Source organism: Meleagris gallopavo, chromosome 9, assembly GCF_905368555.1.
Source record: "Meleagris gallopavo chromosome 9, MGAL_WU_HG_1.1, whole genome shotgun sequence".
NCBI lineage: Eukaryota > Metazoa > Chordata > Aves > Galliformes > Phasianidae > Meleagris > Meleagris gallopavo.
Window position 1 is genome coordinate 6,620,874 of NC_139412.1, and position 20,846 is coordinate 6,641,719.

Genomic DNA, 20,846 nt, shown 5'->3' on the forward strand with positions numbered 1-20,846 from the left:
GCCAGCCACTTTACATGGTAAGGTTAAACTAACCTCCTACTGCAAGAATCTGAAAGAAACAGCTGATCTGGCAGACAGGTGACTGCATATCAAACCAGCATGATGCTGGCCCACCATGGCACTGCACAGCACTATTAGTGCATGCTGACATCTCCACATTCAGAGAACACTCCTGCCTGTCCACAACATAAGTTACCCAATCCATACCATTATTAACAGTGTGATTAGGTTTAGGGGATATAGTACAAAACAAGCTAACTACCTAATTTAATAGGATGAAATGATAGGAAAAAAATCTGATATGCACTTAGAAGAATTGCTAGTACAGGCTATGTTGTTTGTATAGATTAGCACCACTTATATTATGAAAGTATTAGAGATCATTTTTACTGCAATTGTACCAGGAGCATAAAATCAGTGTAACAGCTGCATTGTGCTCGGAGCCACACAAATACATAGCAAAAGTGCTGCCTGTAATACAGGGAGTTTACATGGATATGTACAAATAACCAAGACAGCATGCAAGCAGGATGAAAATTATGAAAAGAACACATGAGAGATCAGCGTCTGGCTGAAATTATTTTGAGATCAGGAATATACACAGTTAGCTCCAAAAACAACTATGAACAATTAGAATGTCACTTGGTTTCATAATATAAGTATAGAATAACATTTTATTCTGAATAAAACAATCCATAAAAAAAATCTTGCAATATCGCTCAAAAATTGTCATCATAAATATTTGGTTTATGGCCCTCCAGCTTAACTCAGACACATTTATTTCATCTTTCAGAATGTGTATATAAGAATAGTGGCCAGCAGACTTCAAGAAAAATTGGCATTATCACGCCAGGATCAACAGTATATTGACTGCCAACAGCCCTGTGTTCCCTTGATGCAGGGCTTGCACAAGTACTTCTCTTGACCTTACTATAGAAAGGTTAAGGTTTAGTAAGTAACCAGAAAATAAAAGCATCACAATGCAGATTAGATAACCTCAAAAAATACAGAAACAGCAGTTTGTTAAAAAAAAACAAAACAAAAAACATGCTGTTTTTCCAGCAAGCAAAACGATCTTTGAAGAGTGAAGGCAAAATATCTCACTCATTCAGCAATATGAGAGTATACTTGAGCTTTTTAGAACAAAAATTCTAACTGTTCTTAATCTGCAACCAAAATTCCACTTAAAGAAAATTTTTCAACCAATAGTCATCCAGGACTACATCTCCACACAATGACAACAATCACTAGATTGACTGAATTGATAAGATTTGTCTCAACAAATACTGCAACTTCAAGAGTACAGTCAATTATGAATCTTCTTTCTTTCTCTTAATTTCTAAGGCACATTGGTAGTTGTAATCAAGTAATAAAATAACATACTTCAAATGCAATTATAAACATGCATTTTTTTTCATATGGTTTAAGTAATTTAAAATGTAAAAAAAAAAGAAAAATAAAAAAAATCCTTTTTAATGACTAACAAATGTCTTAACACTTCATATAGCCAAATGCTCCTCTTGGTGCTACTGATCACTTTAAACTGAAAAAAAGGGAAAGCAGACTGCATCACTGTAGTCTCAAAAAAAAAAAAAGCAGCAGTGAAAGTATCAGACAAAATAAGACTGACAGAAAGACATGAAATGAATTGCCTCATGTAACTGAGAAACACAGATGTCATATTAAGCTTATTTTACTGTATGGGTGGCCCAGGAAAAATTGGAAGCAAAGACAAGCTTACCAAGAGAAGACCACCTCTTCCCTCTGATGGAGCACTCACTCAAGCTGCGTGACATGGCAGTCCCTGTGACTGCTGTTGTCACTTGGCACTTGTGCCAGGTCTTCACACTTGTCATTTTCAAACAGAGTGGACAAGATAAGGGATTGCTTTGCTCACAGAGGTCTGCTTCTCTGTGATAAACTTTTATCTCATCCATAACTAGATTTAAGATAGGTAGGATACACTCATCTTCAAAGCTGTCACCAGAAGGGAACTCTATCAATGGCTTCAGCTTTCATACATTACAGATAAACTTTCCATTTTAATCACTGCCCTTTGTGACTTTTCAAGGTATCATAACCATCAAACACCTAATATACTCCCAGATATAGGGTGCTCCAAATTAGATTCCAGTTACCCAGTCAAGCTTCAGGGCCTCTATTTACTGCAAATGTGACAGCTAATCAGATATAAGAGGAGTTTGAAAAAGTAGAGGGAAGAAATTTCCCTACCCAACTCTGTCCTGCCAAGCTGCTTACCACAGCAATGTATTTTAAAACTTTTATAAACCTCAAACAGAAAAAAAAAAAAAAAATAGGTTTATCCATTACCATGTCAGCTTAAGTGATAACATAAATTCATATCATGGAACGTCTGCCACTACATCACTATTTACAGATGTCAGAGTTCATTTATTATTAAAATAGAAAAACAAAAAACCAACACCACAAAACCAAATGTTTTAAAGTCTTCTTTATTATTTCACAAGAAATGACTGATTTCTAAACTGTAAGGTGAAGCTATTCTTTCTAATCCTTTTATGCTGACTTCTATCATAAATGCTATTGGATGCTATTCACAAACACAACATTATTGCCTGGACTACTTCTTCCCAGTGTGTAGTCTAAAAGATCAACAGAGTGTGATGAGGCCTTAAAGAGAACTGTTGCAAAACAAATTTTCCCCATTGATTTTGCATGAAAGAAAACAACACATCCAAGAAAGTGTGCATTTTATCTTCCTTATCTTCCCAAAGTAGAAAACATTAAGGTTTTATTAATAGCCAGATATCAATAAAACATCCATAACTATTTTTAAAGAAAATTTATATAGAGTGCTCCTTATTTCCTGGAATGAAGAAATTAAAAAAAAAAATCACTATCTCTTTATAGCACTGTTGTCCTCTGTGTGTTAGAGAGAGCTGCAGAACATTTTGCATTTGTAATTTTTATTTCATTCACTTTGTCCATTTTCTCCCCTTTGTGTTTGCCGCTTCAGTGATACTTAAGTCAGGCACTCAGGGATCAAGTTACCAAATTACAGAATTATTTCTGAATATGCAATCTCCAGGTACAAGTAAAAGTCCACTTGTAAAAGTCACTCACCTGCATTGCTGTGAATTCATTTCTACAATGTGACCTTCCCCCCCTCCAATCTCCAGTCATCAGCAAATCAAGAATCTCATAACAGTTTGTTCATCAGTAGTTTTTATAATCACAGAATCACTAAGGTTGGAAAAGACCTCCAAGATCATTTGGTCCAACCATCCACTTATCATCAATATTCCCTCACTAAACCATGTCCCTTAGTACAACACCTAAACATGTCCAGGGACAGTGATTCAACAACTTCCCTGGACAACCACCTCCCTAGACAGCCCATTCCAGTGCCTGACTGCTCTTTTAGAGAAGAAACTTCTAATGTTCAATCTCTCCTGAAGCAACTTGAAGTATTCCCTTTAGTCCTATCATGAGTTACACAGAAGAAGCTGACCCCCACCTTGTCACACTTCCTTTCAGGTAGCTGTCGAGAGTGATAAGTTCTCCACTGAGTCTCCTCTTCTCCAGGAGAAATAATCTCAGTTCCCTCAGCTGCTCCTCCACAAGTCCTGGAGACTTGTGTTACAGACCTCTCACCAGCTTCATTGCACTGCACCGGACATATTCCAGTGCCTCAATGTCTTTCTTGTAATGAGGGGCCCAAAACTGTACACAGTACTCAAGTGCAGCCTCACCAGTGCCAAGTAAAAGGGATGATCACTTCCTTGCTTCTGCTGGCAATAATATTTCTGATACACGTCAGGATGACATCGGCTTTCCTGGCCACCTGGGAACAATGCTGGCTCATGTTCAATTGACCAAAAACTCCAGATCCATTTCCTCCACACAGTCTTCCAGTCACTCTACCCCAAATATGTAGTATTGTATGGAGTTGTTGTGGCCAAAGTGCAGGACTTAGCACTTGGTCTTGTTGAACTTCATCACATTGACCTCAGCACAATGATCCAGATTCCTCTGTAGGGCCTTCCTATCCCCAGGTATATTGACACTTCCTTCCAGCTTGGTGTCATCTGCAAACTTAAAGGTGTACTCAATATCCTCATCCAGGTCATCAGTAAATCTATTGAAAGAGACAGGTCCTAATACTAAACCCTGGCAAACACCACTAGTGATCAGGTGTTGGCTTACTTCATTATATGTGATGATCAGATAGAGATTTTATTTTATGAACAAATTGCTAAAACGTCTGGAAAATATACACAGTTGTCAGCCTCAACAGACATTTAGTACCTTCAAAGACATGCCAAAACTATATAAAGGTGCACTTCACACTTCACTTTAAAACATAAATGCTGAGTACATCCCAATTTTGATCTCTGCTCATTTCCCACCTTTTAAATCAAATGCCTAGATGATGACTACCCTGCTGGCTGACATGCACGTGATTCATGGTGGTGCTCTCCGGAGGTCATCAGAAAGGTAGGCATTTCATAAGAGGGGTGCAGAAAAGTAGTCAGCCACTACATACTCCCATCTACATACAAGCTAATTTGATTAAAGGTAGAGGATCAAACTCTGTTGCCTCAGAATGATTAATTACCTCAGCACTTTCAGAATTAATTATTAGTACACAGCCATGGGGATAGGAAAACTCAATATAGCAGAAGTAGAGGCACCAGCAGGCAGATTTACTACACTGGGATCTATTTTAGCCCAGAATTTATTATCCTTAACTAATGACAGTGTCTTACTATTTTTCTCAAATTACAGTTAAGTGCTATAGTGAGTTTACAATTTAACAATGATGGAATTAAAATACTCTTAGATTTCATCCTTACTATGAAATGAAAAGCACATGAAAGCAATAATAAAACAATAACGTAAAAATTACATCAGTTTTTGAATAGGGAACAAAACGCTTAAAATGCTGAAGTTTTATTTTTTTCTCGTGCCTCAGTACAAGGTCCCAAGTCTAGCTGCCAGAGCAAAGTTACTGCTGATGCTTAAAGAGTATATTTCAGCATCTTCAGTGTTTCTGATTATCAGATGAATCAGTATGGCCAAAAATGCTGCCATTTTCACCAGGGATAGAAAGCTTCCTATCACCAGCTGTCTGCCAGCAGCAGCACTGGCCCCATCTTCATAACAACATCAGGGAGATTTACTGGATCATGCACATCATTACGAAGGCTTACTTCCCACAGGGCCACCAGCTTGGCTCAAACAGCCTGTGTGGTCACCAGCAGCACACTGTGGTTGGCAGCCAGGAGCTGGAAGCAGAGAGTAGAGCTGAACTGAGATGGCCAACATTTACTGACAACTTTTGTACTGTGAACAAAGAAAAGAGGACCTCCTGGACAACAGGATACATTTGCTGCTGTTACACAAGGCATTCTGTTTGCTCCTCTCATAAATTTATCAAGCTCCTGTTTGAATCCACTTAGTGTTCTCTCTCTGTTTCTTTACTTACTGTTCTCAAATATGAAATCTCAAAATGTCTGACCTATCCTGGCTTACTGACAGCACCAACTAATTTGTCCATAGAGCAAACAGGTACTTTATTCTGCCACCACAAACTCTCTTCCCCCATTCTCTATTATTTGAAAACAGTCCTGGTTCTCAGCCAGATTTTACTCTGCAGTTTAAACAAACTAATATTAATTTCTTTTTCTGTGTCTAGGTGTTCCATTCCCTTATTATTAGTAAATCATTCTTTATACCTGTTTCTCAAGTGAGTTCCCCTTTATTCAACTTGGAAAGTCATTCTGTTTATTATATTCCAGTTGTGGTATCATCATTGCCTTGGTTGGTTTTATTTTTTTGCTTTTCACTTTTGCTTTCTTTTTGTTGTATTAGGAATAAACTGGGATTTTTTTCACATTGCATTTGGTACTAGTGATTTATAGTTTATCTTTGTCATACTCTGCTTTTTTCTCTGTCATTTTCAGCTGGAGATTTATATACTAGTTACATACACCAGTTCCTATGAGAAAGACTTTCTATGAGAAAGACTTTCAACTATTAGTTTTCATCCCACTGCTATTACTCCAAATCCTTAGCAAAATCCAGTTCTTATGTCACCTCCTTCTCCAAATTTTTAAGTGATGCTTGGCTTTGAAATAGTAGAATTTTTAATTGTCACGTTCCTACCTTTTAATGACAATTTCATTAAGATAGATAATGAAGATTTTTCAAACCTTGCATTAATGTCTTTCCCTTAATTATTAATGCTCTACCTTAATGTCATAATAATAGTTATTAGGTCTTAAATCTATATAGATTAAATCTACATTTGTTTCCCAGTATAGAAAGTGTAAGTGAAATTAGATAATAGAGCTAATCTAGTACCATACTGGGAGATTTATGATACCATTTAGTCTCTTCTGTTTATGCATATCTTGATTTCTTTCTTGCAAAGATGTTCCAATGGAGAAGTCATATCATAATGTCACCACTTGCTCAGGAGCACAGATTTTTCTTGAAGCATTGTCTCCTAGAATTTCAGAAAAATCAGTACAACATTATCAGTTTTGATACTCTGGAAGAAATATCTCCTCTCCACCACATGAAGGCATTGAATCTGCTTTGAACTTTTAGTTCCATTATCATAACTCTTCATCAGCCACTCACCTACATCATCGTCAACCTCTACAAAAATTAAAGCAAGGTAAAACGGTTCTTGTGTTTTGGAGGAAAAAAAAACCTATGTCATCTTTAATAATCAACATACATTTTTGCTGCAGACCTCATTTGTATGCGGCTAAATAACCATAGATTACCACTGTTAAGTATTAAGACTGATTCTCTTGAACTTTGTTGATCATTTAAAGCCAGGATAAGCTTTGTCCCAGCTTTTCATTCACTCCTGTTTGCTGGCCACAGGTAAGGTCCCATGTAGTAAATGTGAATGTGACTAAAGAACTGATCTGCTTAAAAAATAGTTTTTTTTTCTCCACAAGAGCAAGTTGAACTCAGTCTAATTCTACTATCCAGTTTGCCAAGCAGTTATACACATGCTTTGGCTATCACAGGAGAAGGTGCATCAGTTTGCCTTTTGACCATTCTCTCCTTAGCTCTACATCAGGTCAGAATTGTTTTCGTTTTTTCCACTACTGACTAAATTTGCCACACATGCATTGATGAACGAAACAAACCTCAGTCTGAACACTTTCACAGACTGGTACAAGAAAAAAAATACTCCTGTTGCTCTTACCTTGTAAAAGTGTCAATTTTCAGTAGTGTACAGAATATAAATATGTCACAGGTCCTCCTTTTATCTCTTGGTTAAATGTATGAAAGCAGATAAGAGATATCCATTTATACATCCATGTTTTTCTGCCACTAGTTGCTGCCATTAATATAAGCAAGAAACAAAAAAAGGACTGAAAACTACACTTTACATACTGTAAGCATCATGTTATATAGTGTCAATTAAATTGATACAAAAAGATACAAGTTAGAAAGGCAAAAAACCATGAAAAAGAAATGCTAATTAAACTGTGATTTCAAGTTTGAAACTAAGCTATCAGATAATTAGACAGGTGATTAAACTTTCTTCAGTTTTCACACTTGAAGAGATACCAGGTGCCTGTACAGTGATGTGTCAATGAGATTCAGATGTATTGGTTTTAGGCCAACAATTTAGAAGAGTTGTGAACCCTATCTCTCCTGAAAATGCAACATACTGGCAAGTCCAAAACCCAAGTCTCTTCTTATATAGCCAGACAGAATCCACATTCCTCTGCTAACAACTCCCACATACCCCACTCTCTGCATGAGATGACCCCAGTACTGATTTTATGCATGTTCTACATAGCAGATATAAGAACTACAAAGAATAAAAGGAAGAGGGAGCTGGAAAGGAAGTTTAGATCACGTGCATGCATACAAAAGACAGCAACCAATACATACTTGAAACTTGCTTTCTTCTGGGATGTATGTGTAGCCTCTTAGAGTTTCATTTTGTGAAAAACACAGGTTGACTAACTAGAACATTCTTAAGGGTATATTACATCCTCAAATACGTGAGCACAAACAGAAGCAAATGAACAAGCAGAAGTTTTGAAGTTTTTGTCAGCTGTCTCATCTCAGAAAAAAATATTCTGGCATTACTTCAGGAATCATAATTTTACAAAGTTTTTGAAGTCTTAACATTAGGATCCACAATTAATAGTTACTGAACTAGAAGTGAAACAGAGACAGGACCTCATTCATGCAGACAAATCCCTCAGACTCTGGTCTCTAGTAGCACATGGCAAGGACAGCAGCATGATTTCTAAAAGCCAGGATGACTTTGTCAGAGGCAACTCCGAGTCAGACCTAATGCTCTCTGCTGGATGTTGTGTTTGCCATTGCCGAGATATACTTCACAGAGCTATTTCAACCTCACTGGATTTACTAATTCATCCGTTAAAATATAATAAAGCAGACATAATACACGTTTTGGGTCAAGTTTTGCCCAGAACAGATGTATTTCCAAATCACTTATTAGGTCTTTAACAAGGCCTTAGAGGCTTCCATACTTACAGGTTTCTTTCCGTCAACAGCATAGTTCAATTTAATCTAGATAAAGAGCCCCTGGATAATTAGCAGTTGCCCAAAGTGTACTAGAGTTTCTATTAGGTCAAGTCAGAGAAAGCAACACTAGTCTCTGACTAGTCTCTTGCAAACCTGGATTTTTCCTGTTTTCCATGTCACAAAGAGCCAGTGATAACAGCTGAATTAAGTCATATAGCAGAGTTCTTTGAGATATCTACCACATACCACAGTTGCTCTCAGAAGAGAAATTGAGAAACCCTTATTTCTAAAGGCTGCAGTGCCATCCAGAAGTTCTTCCTGTAAAAGCAAACTAGTGTGTGCAGTAATGTTGGATACAAAAACAAAGAAGAAAGCATAAACTCTCTCACAACAGTGTTTTCAACTGCAAAGGCAACAGTGTTAACATCTTCAGGAAGTGCCTATGTGTACAGCACCTCAGATTTACAGAAATACCAGGCAATCTATAAATTCTTTATAGCTCAAAACCATTTCTTTTCAAATGGGCAAACTTACCCTGCATTGATAGAAATACAGGCCATTCTGGCTACGTTCAAATCAACATTCAGTTTCGATCAGTGCCTAAAAAGGAAGCCCTCTTCTGCTATTCAAATGATTTAATGACCAACACGACCAGAGATCGTCACTTACTGGACTCAGGGTCTGAGTTTCCGTCTCCTTCTGTCCGGCTGTTGGGTGATGCTTGCTCATAGTACTCCTCCTGCGGGAAGCCGAGGGGCAGCGGGTGCGATGTGCTGGCACCACTGCTGGGCTCGTGGTCTCCAAGTCCACTGTCACTGCAACTTTCCTGGGAGCCATCTGGTAGGTGAAACGTGACACGGCGCTGAGGCTACAAGGAAGGAAAAAAATTATATGGTTTCCACTACAGTATCAGTAATTGCTTAATGCAACCAATTTAGGAAATGTATTATTTCAGTTATCTGCTGAAGACGCATTATCTACAGTTCTGCACAATTTCAGGCTTTCGTGAACAGGCAGCCTGCTTTCAAACCCGCTTCACCTGACATCACTGCTTTTTTCTACTTTTTAGAAAAGTAAGCCCTGATGCAAAATGAGAGACACCACAAACTAAGGAGATTCTGTCAGACTTCACAAGTCTTTGGATGCCTTTTGTATACTGACTTGTAGATTTCAATCAGTTTTTGAGGCTCAATTTATTTCACTACTCAGTTTTCCAGTTTCTAGAAAACATTTTCTTTCCCATTAAAAGCTGCTTCACACTTTTGGGCCTAAAGAAATGTGACATACTTCTAATGTTGTTGTATTCTTCCAAGTCAGAGAAAGAACAAACAATAATACACCTTATGTATTGAAAACAATTTTAATAGATTTTGCACATCCATTAAATTAATGAATTGAAAGCAGATTCCACTACTCTGCTTCAGACATTTCATTACAACCCCTTTGATTTCCATTATACCACAGATCTGCGTCTAACAGTAAAAGACTGGAAGCTGGGAAACAGAGGAAGAAGCACAGGTAATGACTTGAAGGAAGGGCCAGGAGAGTAAAAGACTTAACGCATCAGGCACAGGACAACATTTTCGTTCTTAATGAAGTGTAAATCTATCACTGTATTGAAAGAAAATGTAGAAGCAAAAAAAAAAAAAAAAAAAAGAAAGCAGATCTGCTAGGAGTATCTTGAAAACTTGCAATGTTAACATTAAAAAAGAAAACCACAAAAATAACCAAACAGCAATCTGAAATGCATTTAACTTAATAATAAAAACTTTTATTTCAAAGTCAAATCATCAAAATTCCATCTGAAAGGGAATGCAAAACTGTCCAATTCCAGAATTGCTGAAGAAAGTATTTTTCAGCTATGATAAAAAAAGATGAGAGTATACACTACCCTGAGGTGTTTAGTCACTTGTAGGGCACAGTGTTGAATGCAATGAAGTATACGAAATTTTTGCTACAAAGTGAAGTTCCTCTTTTTCTTCAAAATGTCTTGCACTGTGGCAATACTACATATGCTACAAGACAGCTGCTGCACAGTGCAGCACAGCCAAGATCAACTTCACTTACGTAATTCCTAACAGATGTGAGTCAAAACTGTTCTTAGAAGTTACCAATAAGAAATTCATTGCTTTCCCAGAAAACTGGTTTGAGTGCTTCACCATTACTAATGGATAGGTTTTCTTCTAATGTCAAATCTGACTCTTTCTTGTTACAAAATAAATCACTGCTTCCGTCTCATTCATCATGCTCTGCTTATCCCCACTCATCTTTCTGGTATTCGGCACTTTAGTCTATTTCAGATCTTATTATTTCAATCTGTCTTGTGCATAAGGGAGAACAGTAAGAAATATCAGAGAATACATGCTTGCACATGATTCCTTGTGTACTGCTTAAAACTTGTTACAGAGATTCAGTGGATGTCTTCAAAGCACAGAGAAGAGATGAAGGATTATTTCACATCTCCACCAGGTTCCACTGCCTCTGTCTATTTTTAAAAGTACATTTTCCTTGCCAACTGATAACTCTGTCCTAAGTTAGGGTGAGGGCTAGGGTCCAGCTCCATCTCTAATGATCTTTTGCCAGTTGTCTCCTTTCTGGTGTACCACTGATCAGTGCAGCGTAGATCAGCACTTTGCATTCATTCTTTCTGGCATTCTGTTTTTCCAGATGATTTCTCTGGAAATCAAGTACTCTGTATGTTCCAGTCCTGCTTTCTGAAGCAGTTCCATACATTTACTAAATTTCTAGTGCTAGATTTTCCCCTCATTTGGCAGCTGAGGGAAACTGGAACAGATCAAGCCAAGAAATCTGGAAACCTGAGCACAGAGCAATTCTTCATTGCACTGTATGGAAAGGGGTGGGAAGATCACAACCAGGACCATAGAAGTCTCAGAATCCATTCAAAGTAAATTGCTGCCATCAGAATAATATTATTTCACTCTTTGGAAATAACTAATATATAACTTATGAAAGTTTATAACTCATAAAATTTATAAGAAAAAATAACACACTATTCTACTTCTTAACTGGCAAGTGCCTCTCAGAGCCCTATTCACACCAGCAATCTCTGCCTACTAAAAAACTAAAGTTTTGTGGAGTTGATATAGGAAAAATATCCCTGTAATGATCTAGATTTACCCCCCACAAAACTGCACCTGCCTGCAAGCCATTGCATGTGGGAACTGATCAGACAGTTGCCTCTGCCTTATATGAACCTGCTGTTCACAATAGCTATTGGAAATCCGAATGTCTCTAAAATTACCACAAAAACTACAGAACTGCAAATACTTAGCTGTATAAATTGAGACGTTAATTGTAAGAAAGATGAAAAGCAGATGATGTAAGATTAACCAGAATGAGCTAAAAGCTCACCACTTAGGATTTGACAGCGCTTATGTCTCACCTGACAACACCAAGACAGGGCACAGCACTTCTGGCATAATTTATCAAGATGAAAAAAACATTTGTTTCTCTACTTAAAAGTATTGCCATACTCTTAATTCAAGCAGACATCAGACAATGATCTGGAACAAGTCATTCTAATAAAACTTGGCCAAAATCTGGGACTTATCTTCTGTCACATTTATTTTGTAAATTTCCTCCTTGAGGCATTAAAATTTCAATTGATATGATTATAAAATATCCTCAGCCTCCAGCTGCTTTTCTATTTATTTCCAAAGGGAGTTACACTGATAGCAATAGAATAACGAGATTATGGTTTATTTTATTTATTTGAATGACATTTACTATATTTTCTTCAAAAAGGGACAAATGCGAGCAAAATCTTTATGTATTCTTACTGCATTTCAAAAATGCTGAGGAACTTGTAATACTATCTGACCAACTAGTTAAAAAGAGGAAAAAAATAAGAAAAAGTATCCAGAATTATATGATTTCTCTGGTACATTAAACAGTATTAAATTATCTTTGTTGTTCTGAGAACAAAATTCTGGTTCCAGAGACGTTATGAACCCAGTCACAAGTTCTGTCAGAAGTCTCATATGGCATCCCAAAATGAAATGCATTTAGTAAAAGCAGCCTGTGTCTGGAGGGATCAAATTATCTCAGAAAAACCTCAAACCTTTCACTCTCATTATTGAAATTTATATGAAGACTGATCAAAGCCCCAAACTATTATGTGTTCAATCTTTCACTACAATAATTAGGCTGTGGCAGAGGGAAGAATAAAAGATGAGTAAATAGCTTTGGATACTCTGAAGGGATAATTTCTGGAATTATACACCAGGGGTTAGCCAATTTATAATCAAAAACTGAAAAAAGGTAATAGAAAAAGCAGCAGATATCAACTGAAGAACATTAAACTATTAACCTTATTATCTTCATTCGTTGAAGCAAATTAATATCCTTTTAAAAGGGGATCATAAAGAAAAAAATTACTGTTTAGTTTATGTTGAATTTATTATATTATTTAGATGATAATTCTAATTTAAAATAGAATTTGTTTAGGAGACATTCTGAGGTAGCATGAAAATAAAAGGATTACTTCAACATTTTTTTCTACTAATATGCAGTCAATGTATATACAAGTACTGAAAATATTTTTTTTATATTAAAATCTGTTTTTGCTATTAGTATTCATTTTCTCTATTACTTATATCTTTTAAATGCTAGGAAAGTAGAAAATGGAAAACTTTAAGAAGATGTGGTCATTTAAAGTTTTTAAATAAAATTCCTAATCAAAAGGTAACTTCCAGGTCAAATCTTTATACACTATTGCATTTTGTTCCATATGCTTTGATAGAGTTACACCAATGCTCTCATCTTCCACTTACAGAACAGAGGCCATTCAACACTCATTAAAACGAATAATTAATGAAGAAAGTGTTACAAACCTAGAACTTCACAAGCTTCTGACAGAATCTCAGTGAGTATTTACTTTCAGAATCTAATCCTCCTTTTACCTAATACGTTTTCCAGTAACATTTAACAATTAAATTGATTTTTTTTTTTTTTTGCTTCTCAACATAACAAAGAACTGAAAGAACAAATAAAACTGAAAATAACATTTAAAGCTTGTCAAACATTTTATTTTGCTTTTGAAAGGCAGTTATTGTATGCTAACTAGATGTCAAAACGAAAGCTGAAAGCATGCTTTTTAAAGTATAATACATGTAAGTCTTCGGTTTGACATGTGATTAAATAAAAATTACACACAAAAGTAACACTAAAGCAGTGCTGCTGCCAAGGCTGAGAATTGGGGAAGTCTAAATTCTGATTTTTTTTTTTTTTTTTTTTTTTTAGTATCTTCTTCACTTTCCAGGTTATCATTTTTGATATTGTTATCTCACATTATTTCTAATAGGAAAAGCCATATCAGTTACAATAACATAATAGATTATGTAGAAATATTTTTTTTTTTTTTAACATTTCACATCACTTCTGACTGCTGACCCAACAGCATGTCTCTCAGAAATATTGATCAGATGTTACTAGAATCGTGAATATTTGTTTTAAAAGCAGTAATATTGCTTACCTCCTATTTTCTGTGTGTTTTCATTGGAATAGAGCAGAATTTATACTTTCATAAATGCACATAGCACTCTAGCTCTACCTTCTTTCTGTTAATTTCAGTTGTGCTTCATATAAATGCATTTCATCTGTAGGTATAGATTTATGGAATAATAAATGATGTTCAAATGAATTACTGTGCCTACTTTTGCATTGTGCCAGTCAAGGCTAAGGCACTAAGTTCAAGCAGAATGAGTTATTAAAGCTTTTAGAGACGTAGAAGAAATCAAGAACTTGATTCGATTTCCATGCATGATTTTCTACTATTCATTTTTTCATTTAGAGATCAAAACTTTCCACAGCAATAGACATGCATAGAACTTCATAGGCCATCATAAACATTCACACGAAGAAGCTTAGAAGTGTGCCCTCATCGTTTCTAACCAATAAATGGAGCTATTTTTAACAGTGTTTCTCAGAAAAAGGGATTTATATCTAGTTTTGGTTCTTTTAGTTCAAAGTATACTGAAGTCAGGAGAAAAACAGATACACATACAAACTAAGACATGCTGACATGCTGAAGCATTGTCATTAAATACTCTACTACAAGTAGTTGTGCATCAGTTCATCTGTACTTCATTCTACAAAATAAATCCAGGTTCTGCAGAATTTATGACTGCAGTATTGCTGGATGAGACTATTACCAAGTAGTTTATATTTGATACAGACCTGATGCACAATATTCACATACATATTTGTAGAAAATGAGTTTGCTCTACAACAGTTTTAAAAAAATAAAAAGAGAAAGGAAGAAAGAAGAAAAGAAAGACAAAAAAAGGTGAAAGTACATTAACAGAGAGCAAGTGGCAATATAACTTTTGGAACCTAAAGAGGTTGAGACATCTAGAATGAAGATAAGAGAAAGAAAGACATTCTCAATTTGTTCTGGATAACAGCCAAATATTTTTGATTCCAGAGGTTTTTAAACTACATTTCCAACAATTTTGACATCTTTCACAATAGCCTTCAAAAGCCATGGGGACCCCCGTCACTCCTGGTCCACAGGAGCAGCCAGCTTTTGCTGCATGCTGACACAGTAAAATAGCAGGCTGACACATCTCTCTAACAAGACTCAACACAGAAGCTCACAAGAAAGCAATGGACCTTTTCTAAGTGGAGAAGAAAAGAAGTGCTTTGGCATATCTGGGCTAGATTGCTTCTCTAGAAGTAATGCTTTGAAGGTGGCACATTTTCCCTTACTTTTATCAAAACTGCTACAATCTTCTTATGATACAAGAACGTGTAGCATTTCAGAGTGTTTCACCGACTGGAATGTTATCTCAGTATGTTTATTACATTAGTATTTGTTACAGCAGTATGACTGTGATGTTAAATATCACGTATTTTATTAGCTAGAATGGAAAAGAAAAATAGTTGAAGTGGAAAGATAAAATTAGTATATTTTAGTATAGTATATATTAGTATATAGTATATATATCTTGTAGTTGTTAAAACAAACACATTGCTCTTCCAGGAGAAGAATGACAAGAAAGATACCCTTTCATTCCAAATGGGCTCTCAGAAAACCTCAAGACTTACTAAGACAGAAGTGAAATCACTCTTCTGCTCTTTGCATCAATATTTCCTTGCAACACTTATCTTTGTGTCCTTCAGAAAATATCCATCAACCACCTAGCTTGCCGATTCTGATAAATGGATAGTGTTTTTGTCATCTGAGGTAACGTAAAGTACATTCTGAGGGCAGTTATATTTAGCCCATCTTTGGGTGAAATAGTTAATGAAGTGGCAGGAAAATATAAAGAACATCTGCAGGCTGAAATTGTTTTGTACTCTGGCATTTAAGAATGGGAACTTTTATCAGTATTATGTTCATTAAAATCCAGTGGTCCAGAATAATCTGTCCTGAATCAAGAAGAGATACCACTGAGAAAGATACAAGAATGGTTTTCAAGATCAAAATGTGCATCCTGAATTCCAATTGCAATATGAAAGTTTTACTCCTAATATGAGAATTTACTCCATACATTGACATAAATGAATTTCTGACTGGTAGGCTTTGTTTTGTTTCAGCCACAGTGAACACTCTGTTATTCCAAATGTCTAAAATATTCATTTTATTCTCAAGTTGTTTTAAGAAGCATTACATTTTAATCGATTAAAGCCAGAAATCTCCCATTTCTATGGCTAAATGATCAGGTTGGAAATGAATAAATTTTTAAATTGTTTACAGTAGAATACATGAAATATTCAAAATTACTAAAATATTCGAGCTACGTTCTGTTAACATTCTGAAATGGATGTCTGAAATATGAATTTGTAAATGAATAAAGTGTTATAAATTTAAGTGCTGTATTGTATCACTGATAATATTCTTTGCTCCTACAGAGCTACGTCTCTGCAATTGTCCTCTCAGGTAATCAGAATAAATAATTGTCTTTCAGCATTCACCACTTGCACGATTTCAGTAAAACAAAATATACAGCCATTAGCCTTTCCCTGTTTCTTGAATCTTCTTAGTTCATTTCTACATTCACTGCAGCCATTCTTTGTGACTATTAAGATTACTATCTTTCTTCACACAGCAAAATACACAGTGCAGCATATGTTAGTTTGTATAAAGAAGTAATGCAGCTCTGGGCAGGGAGAAGAGAGGTCCTGGCTCTAACCTGTGGAAAATCCTTTCTGCAGCATCCACCCTCAGCCCAAGAGCATGCAACCCACCTGTACCTGTTGCTGCTATGCCTGCAGCTGCCCCTGCTCAGCACCAGCCCTGCCTTTAGGCAGAAGGTGTGTCTTTGTAAAACACAACCAGAGTGTAGCTGTGGAAAGCAGCTGTAACTCTGGGCTTGGTTTTGTGAGGTTCAGGTCTGTCACCACAGACCTGGTTTGGTAATGCTCAGAGCTGTGGGTTCCTTTCCTAGAAGATAGTCTTAATGGCACGAGTGAGAAAACAAACTAAAGCCATGCAAAGTAAACTGTAAGAAAACAGAAGTGACTCAAATAGTCCAGAGAAATATACTAAAGCAAAAAAACATAACACCCCTAGGAGAAGTAGTAGAGTGATGCATGCACACAAGGACAGCTGTGGTGCATAGCCAAGGCCAGATTTTCCTCACAGGCCTGCTGTGCAGAGCAGAAGCATTGAGCACACCACTGTTTTACACCAGAGCAAGCTAGTTCCAACCATTTACTGTATAATAACAAATAACATTACTGGCATACTCACAAATCACACCATCCTAAGGAACGATGTCCAAAGAACTGAGAAATGGAGGAGGGTCCAGAGAAGGACAAGGGCACAACAATGAATGCCATTTCTGAAACTTCTTGAGTGCATGCAGTGGATACTATTTCCTCATATGATGCAACAAAAGATAAATACTTCTACCATCTTTACTTCAAAATTATTCAAATTAAAAAAAAAAATGTAAGTTTCAGTAAGATCAAAGGTAAATAATCAGAGGTAAATAAATGCTCTACTCAACTTGCTACACTTGGAGTACTGTGGCCAGTTCTGGGGTTCCTTCCAACCTTAACCAGTCCATAATTCTGCAATGCTGTGAAAATACTCTCCACACAAGCCACACAGAACACACAACCAATAAACCTACAATACTCTAAGAACTCTTACAGCTTGGAGATGATCAAGAAGGGTGAATGCCTGCTCCAGGTGACCCAAAAAAGTAGTCATTCTTCCTTGTAAAATAAAGTTCTTTAAAAACAGATGTAAGGCTTTGGACCTACACTATGTTCTTACTGCTTAGGAGAAGGAAGTGAGATTGCTGAGAACAAAAGAGCACCTTTGAAAGAAACCAGCAAGAAAAGAGGGCTTGTGGGGGGAAAAGCATTAGCATTAATATCAGCAGGGCTTACATAAAAGTCATGTGGGCAACAGGTGAATGCAGTGGGCATGGGCATTTTCCACACACATGCCCACTGCACATGCAGACAAACTCCTGTATCAGCAACACTACTGATTACCCATGTAACTGTCCTGCTAGCTCACCCTGAAGCTATCACTATACATGAATTTGCCTGAATAAAGAAGTCATATTAATTCTACTCCAAGGTATTTCTTATTTTATATGTTTTATTATTATTTTATATGTATTATTATTTATTTTATATGTTTATAGGCATACAGTAAGTCTGTGCTTTGCGCAAAACAAGTTGCACTTCACTTATTTTCTAGTCAAAGTGTTTAAATACAAATTTGCAGCACTAGTTACATTTCTTTGCCTACTATTTTTAATGAATTTGACATCTGTTTTTTTTTTTTTTTCCATTCAGGTGGCATATTGCAATCAGAAGAAAGCTACTGTGTAAATATCCTGTTCTGCAAGTCACCAACTAAATGAGTAAGCAATGGAAAAAATCCATAGCATGCAATTAGCATTGTTCTTTTGATTTTTCCTTTACAGCACTGAAGTCATTAATAACTTTTAGTAGGTAAAATTGAAGCTAGGAACCCTCCTACACCTTAGGTATATTATATTATATTCTACCCTTGCACAAAATAAATTCTTTTGATGTACTGGAAATCTTATTAATAGATTCATCTGAAAACAAGCATGTAAGCTGGCAGAGGCAATTGCAAGAAGTAAAATGAATGTAAATGACAGATGAAAGAAAATTTCTATTCCGTTCAGATCAATATAAACAAACAAGCTGCAACAACCACAGCACAAAGTGAATTCATCATACTTGTTTTTTTGGATTATTTGTCCTGTACCAAATGCACCCTCTTGTGTTCCTGAGCTATGTTCTTCCTTCACACAATTAACACTACGTTAAGATGCACTCCTGCAGGGTTTTTTTTTTTCCTTTTGTAGCTAAATTGAAGTTTTTCAGAACACTCAGATATGGGGTCGGGAGGATGGGGAGGAAGGTGTAGAGAATAGCTTTCTGCTTCTCTGTACTGTGATTCAGAAAGCCTGTAATTGCAGCGCTTAATAACTATCTAAATACTTAAGCCAGAATTAATTACCCTGCTATTATGGCAGAAGTATGGATCATATATTGGGTATGATGGAGAGAATGTGTGATAAAACATTTTATTGTACTCAGGGCATGCAGTGGGTGTGCAAGGTACTTAAACTATTAGAAGCAATAGGCTTCTCTACTTGGATTCTTCTCAGTGTGATCACCAGCTATCTACACAGCCTTGCTCATTTCATATCTTTTATTGTTACCTAATTAAACTAAATTAACTTTCAGGACACTCCATTTACCAGGGACTAATCATCACTATAAAGTAAACCTGACTTTCTTTAAAATCATATTGATACTTGATGAAAAATAAAAGGAATGTAAGTGCTTGTTGTTAAACAACTTCCATTGAAGGAGATTTTGAAATGTACAGCCAGATTAGCAGCCAGAAATCAAGACCTTTCATCTAGGCGAATTCCTCTGTCAATTGGCAGGTTTACATGGTTCAGAGAAATAAAAAATATCTGTAGCTAGTGTTAAAGCTATTTGTTCACATTATTTAAAAATCCCTTTATACAGAAGCTGGACAAATACAGGAAGGTGTAATGGTTGTGGAACTGATGCTGTAGTCAATAAAGCTGTAGAAATAATATATGTAACGTATAACACATATGCATTTCAACATATATAACAAAACAAACAAACAAAATAAATAAAAAACAAAAAACCCAACCCAGATAAACGTGGTAATCATAAGGGGAATTCAAAACTCCAGGAGATGAAGCTTCACTCAGAAAACTTGATTCAGGCCTTTATGCAAAATACGAACTATAGTTATCTTCGATTTTATTCAACACATTAAAAACAAACAAAAAAAAAACCAACCAATTCCCTCCCCCAAAAGATAATGCCTAAGATTAAGCAGAATAATTTCTTAAGGTGGAGGCTGTTTCATTGATTGAATAAACTTTGGCAGCATTGCTTTCGTTTCACAGTAGTTTATCAGGAAATCAGAAATGCTGAAACAACAACTTTTGCTCTAAGTTCAAAAGCCTTGTGCTGTGAAGACGTCAGTAGCTGAAGCACATGCAGGGATATATTTACTGGAAAAGTGTACAATCATATCTCAAAATAACACAATCAGAATTAGCAAAGGTTTCAGCCAGGGTTCATATAGGAAGGTGGCAAGTCCATCACTAACATTACAACTGAAGTAATTAAGTCCCTTTCAGCTATGTAGAGTTGCCTTTTAGACTTGAATGATGTTTATTTATTTCATAAAAACATTAATGACTAATACCAAGAAATTCTCACAATAGAGATCACACAACTGTGCAAGAAACTTCCTTAAGCTGGGGAGCTATAATTTCCTCTCATGTTGTATGTCCTTGCGTTGGCTCACTCTAAACCCAGCCAACAAATTCACTTTCTGTAATTGTTTACAACCCTGCCTCAAGATAAGTCCCATTTTCTCCACAGGTAGACTATAAATCCACTCTCAGTACAGACTACAGTCAAATTCCCCACTGAGTCCCTAGGGACTCATAGTAGAAAGAAGACAAACAACAGCTACAAGAAGATGACTTTCTAGCTCCAATCAATAATTTGCTTGTTGCTCCACAAGCACATCGCTGTATCAGCATAACTTTGCAAAGTTCCTTATCAGTGATGCACTCTGCACTTACTAGGTAGACATTAAGCATTTTTGCATCCCATGGGTTTTGTATTTCAGTAAATCTCCTTCTCTGTGATACAAATATACAGTAACTGCCACAGACTGATAATAGAAGTTAGAAATTTGAAACAGTCTATAGTGCAATAGTACTTTGCACATATATATCATCCTTTTCTCCAATGGGCTTCAGAAAAATGAATTCAGTTTTAAAATAACAGAACAGATAGTTATTAAA

General features: G+C 36.1%; 1 protein-coding gene across 7 annotated transcripts in view; it reads right to left on the minus strand.

Annotated features, from left to right (window-relative positions):
- PCDH11X (protocadherin 11 X-linked) overlaps nt 1–20,846 on the minus strand; it is a 438,899-nt gene that overhangs the window by 120,699 nt on the left and 297,354 nt on the right. For 3 of the 7 annotated variants that reach the window (XM_085230305.1, XM_085230306.1, XM_085230304.1), the window contains one exon: nt 9,187–9,385. The exons of 1 other annotated variant lie outside the window; for it this stretch is intronic. In XM_085230305.1, coding sequence (XP_085086431.1) covers nt 9,187–9,385 — 199 coding nt within the window. Of the gene's footprint in view, nt 1–2,458; nt 6,494–7,213; nt 7,349–9,178; nt 9,386–20,846 lie in introns of those variants that run through there. 3 more of the 7 variants (XM_085230314.1, XM_085230308.1, XM_085230307.1) reach the window with 2 other exon arrangements.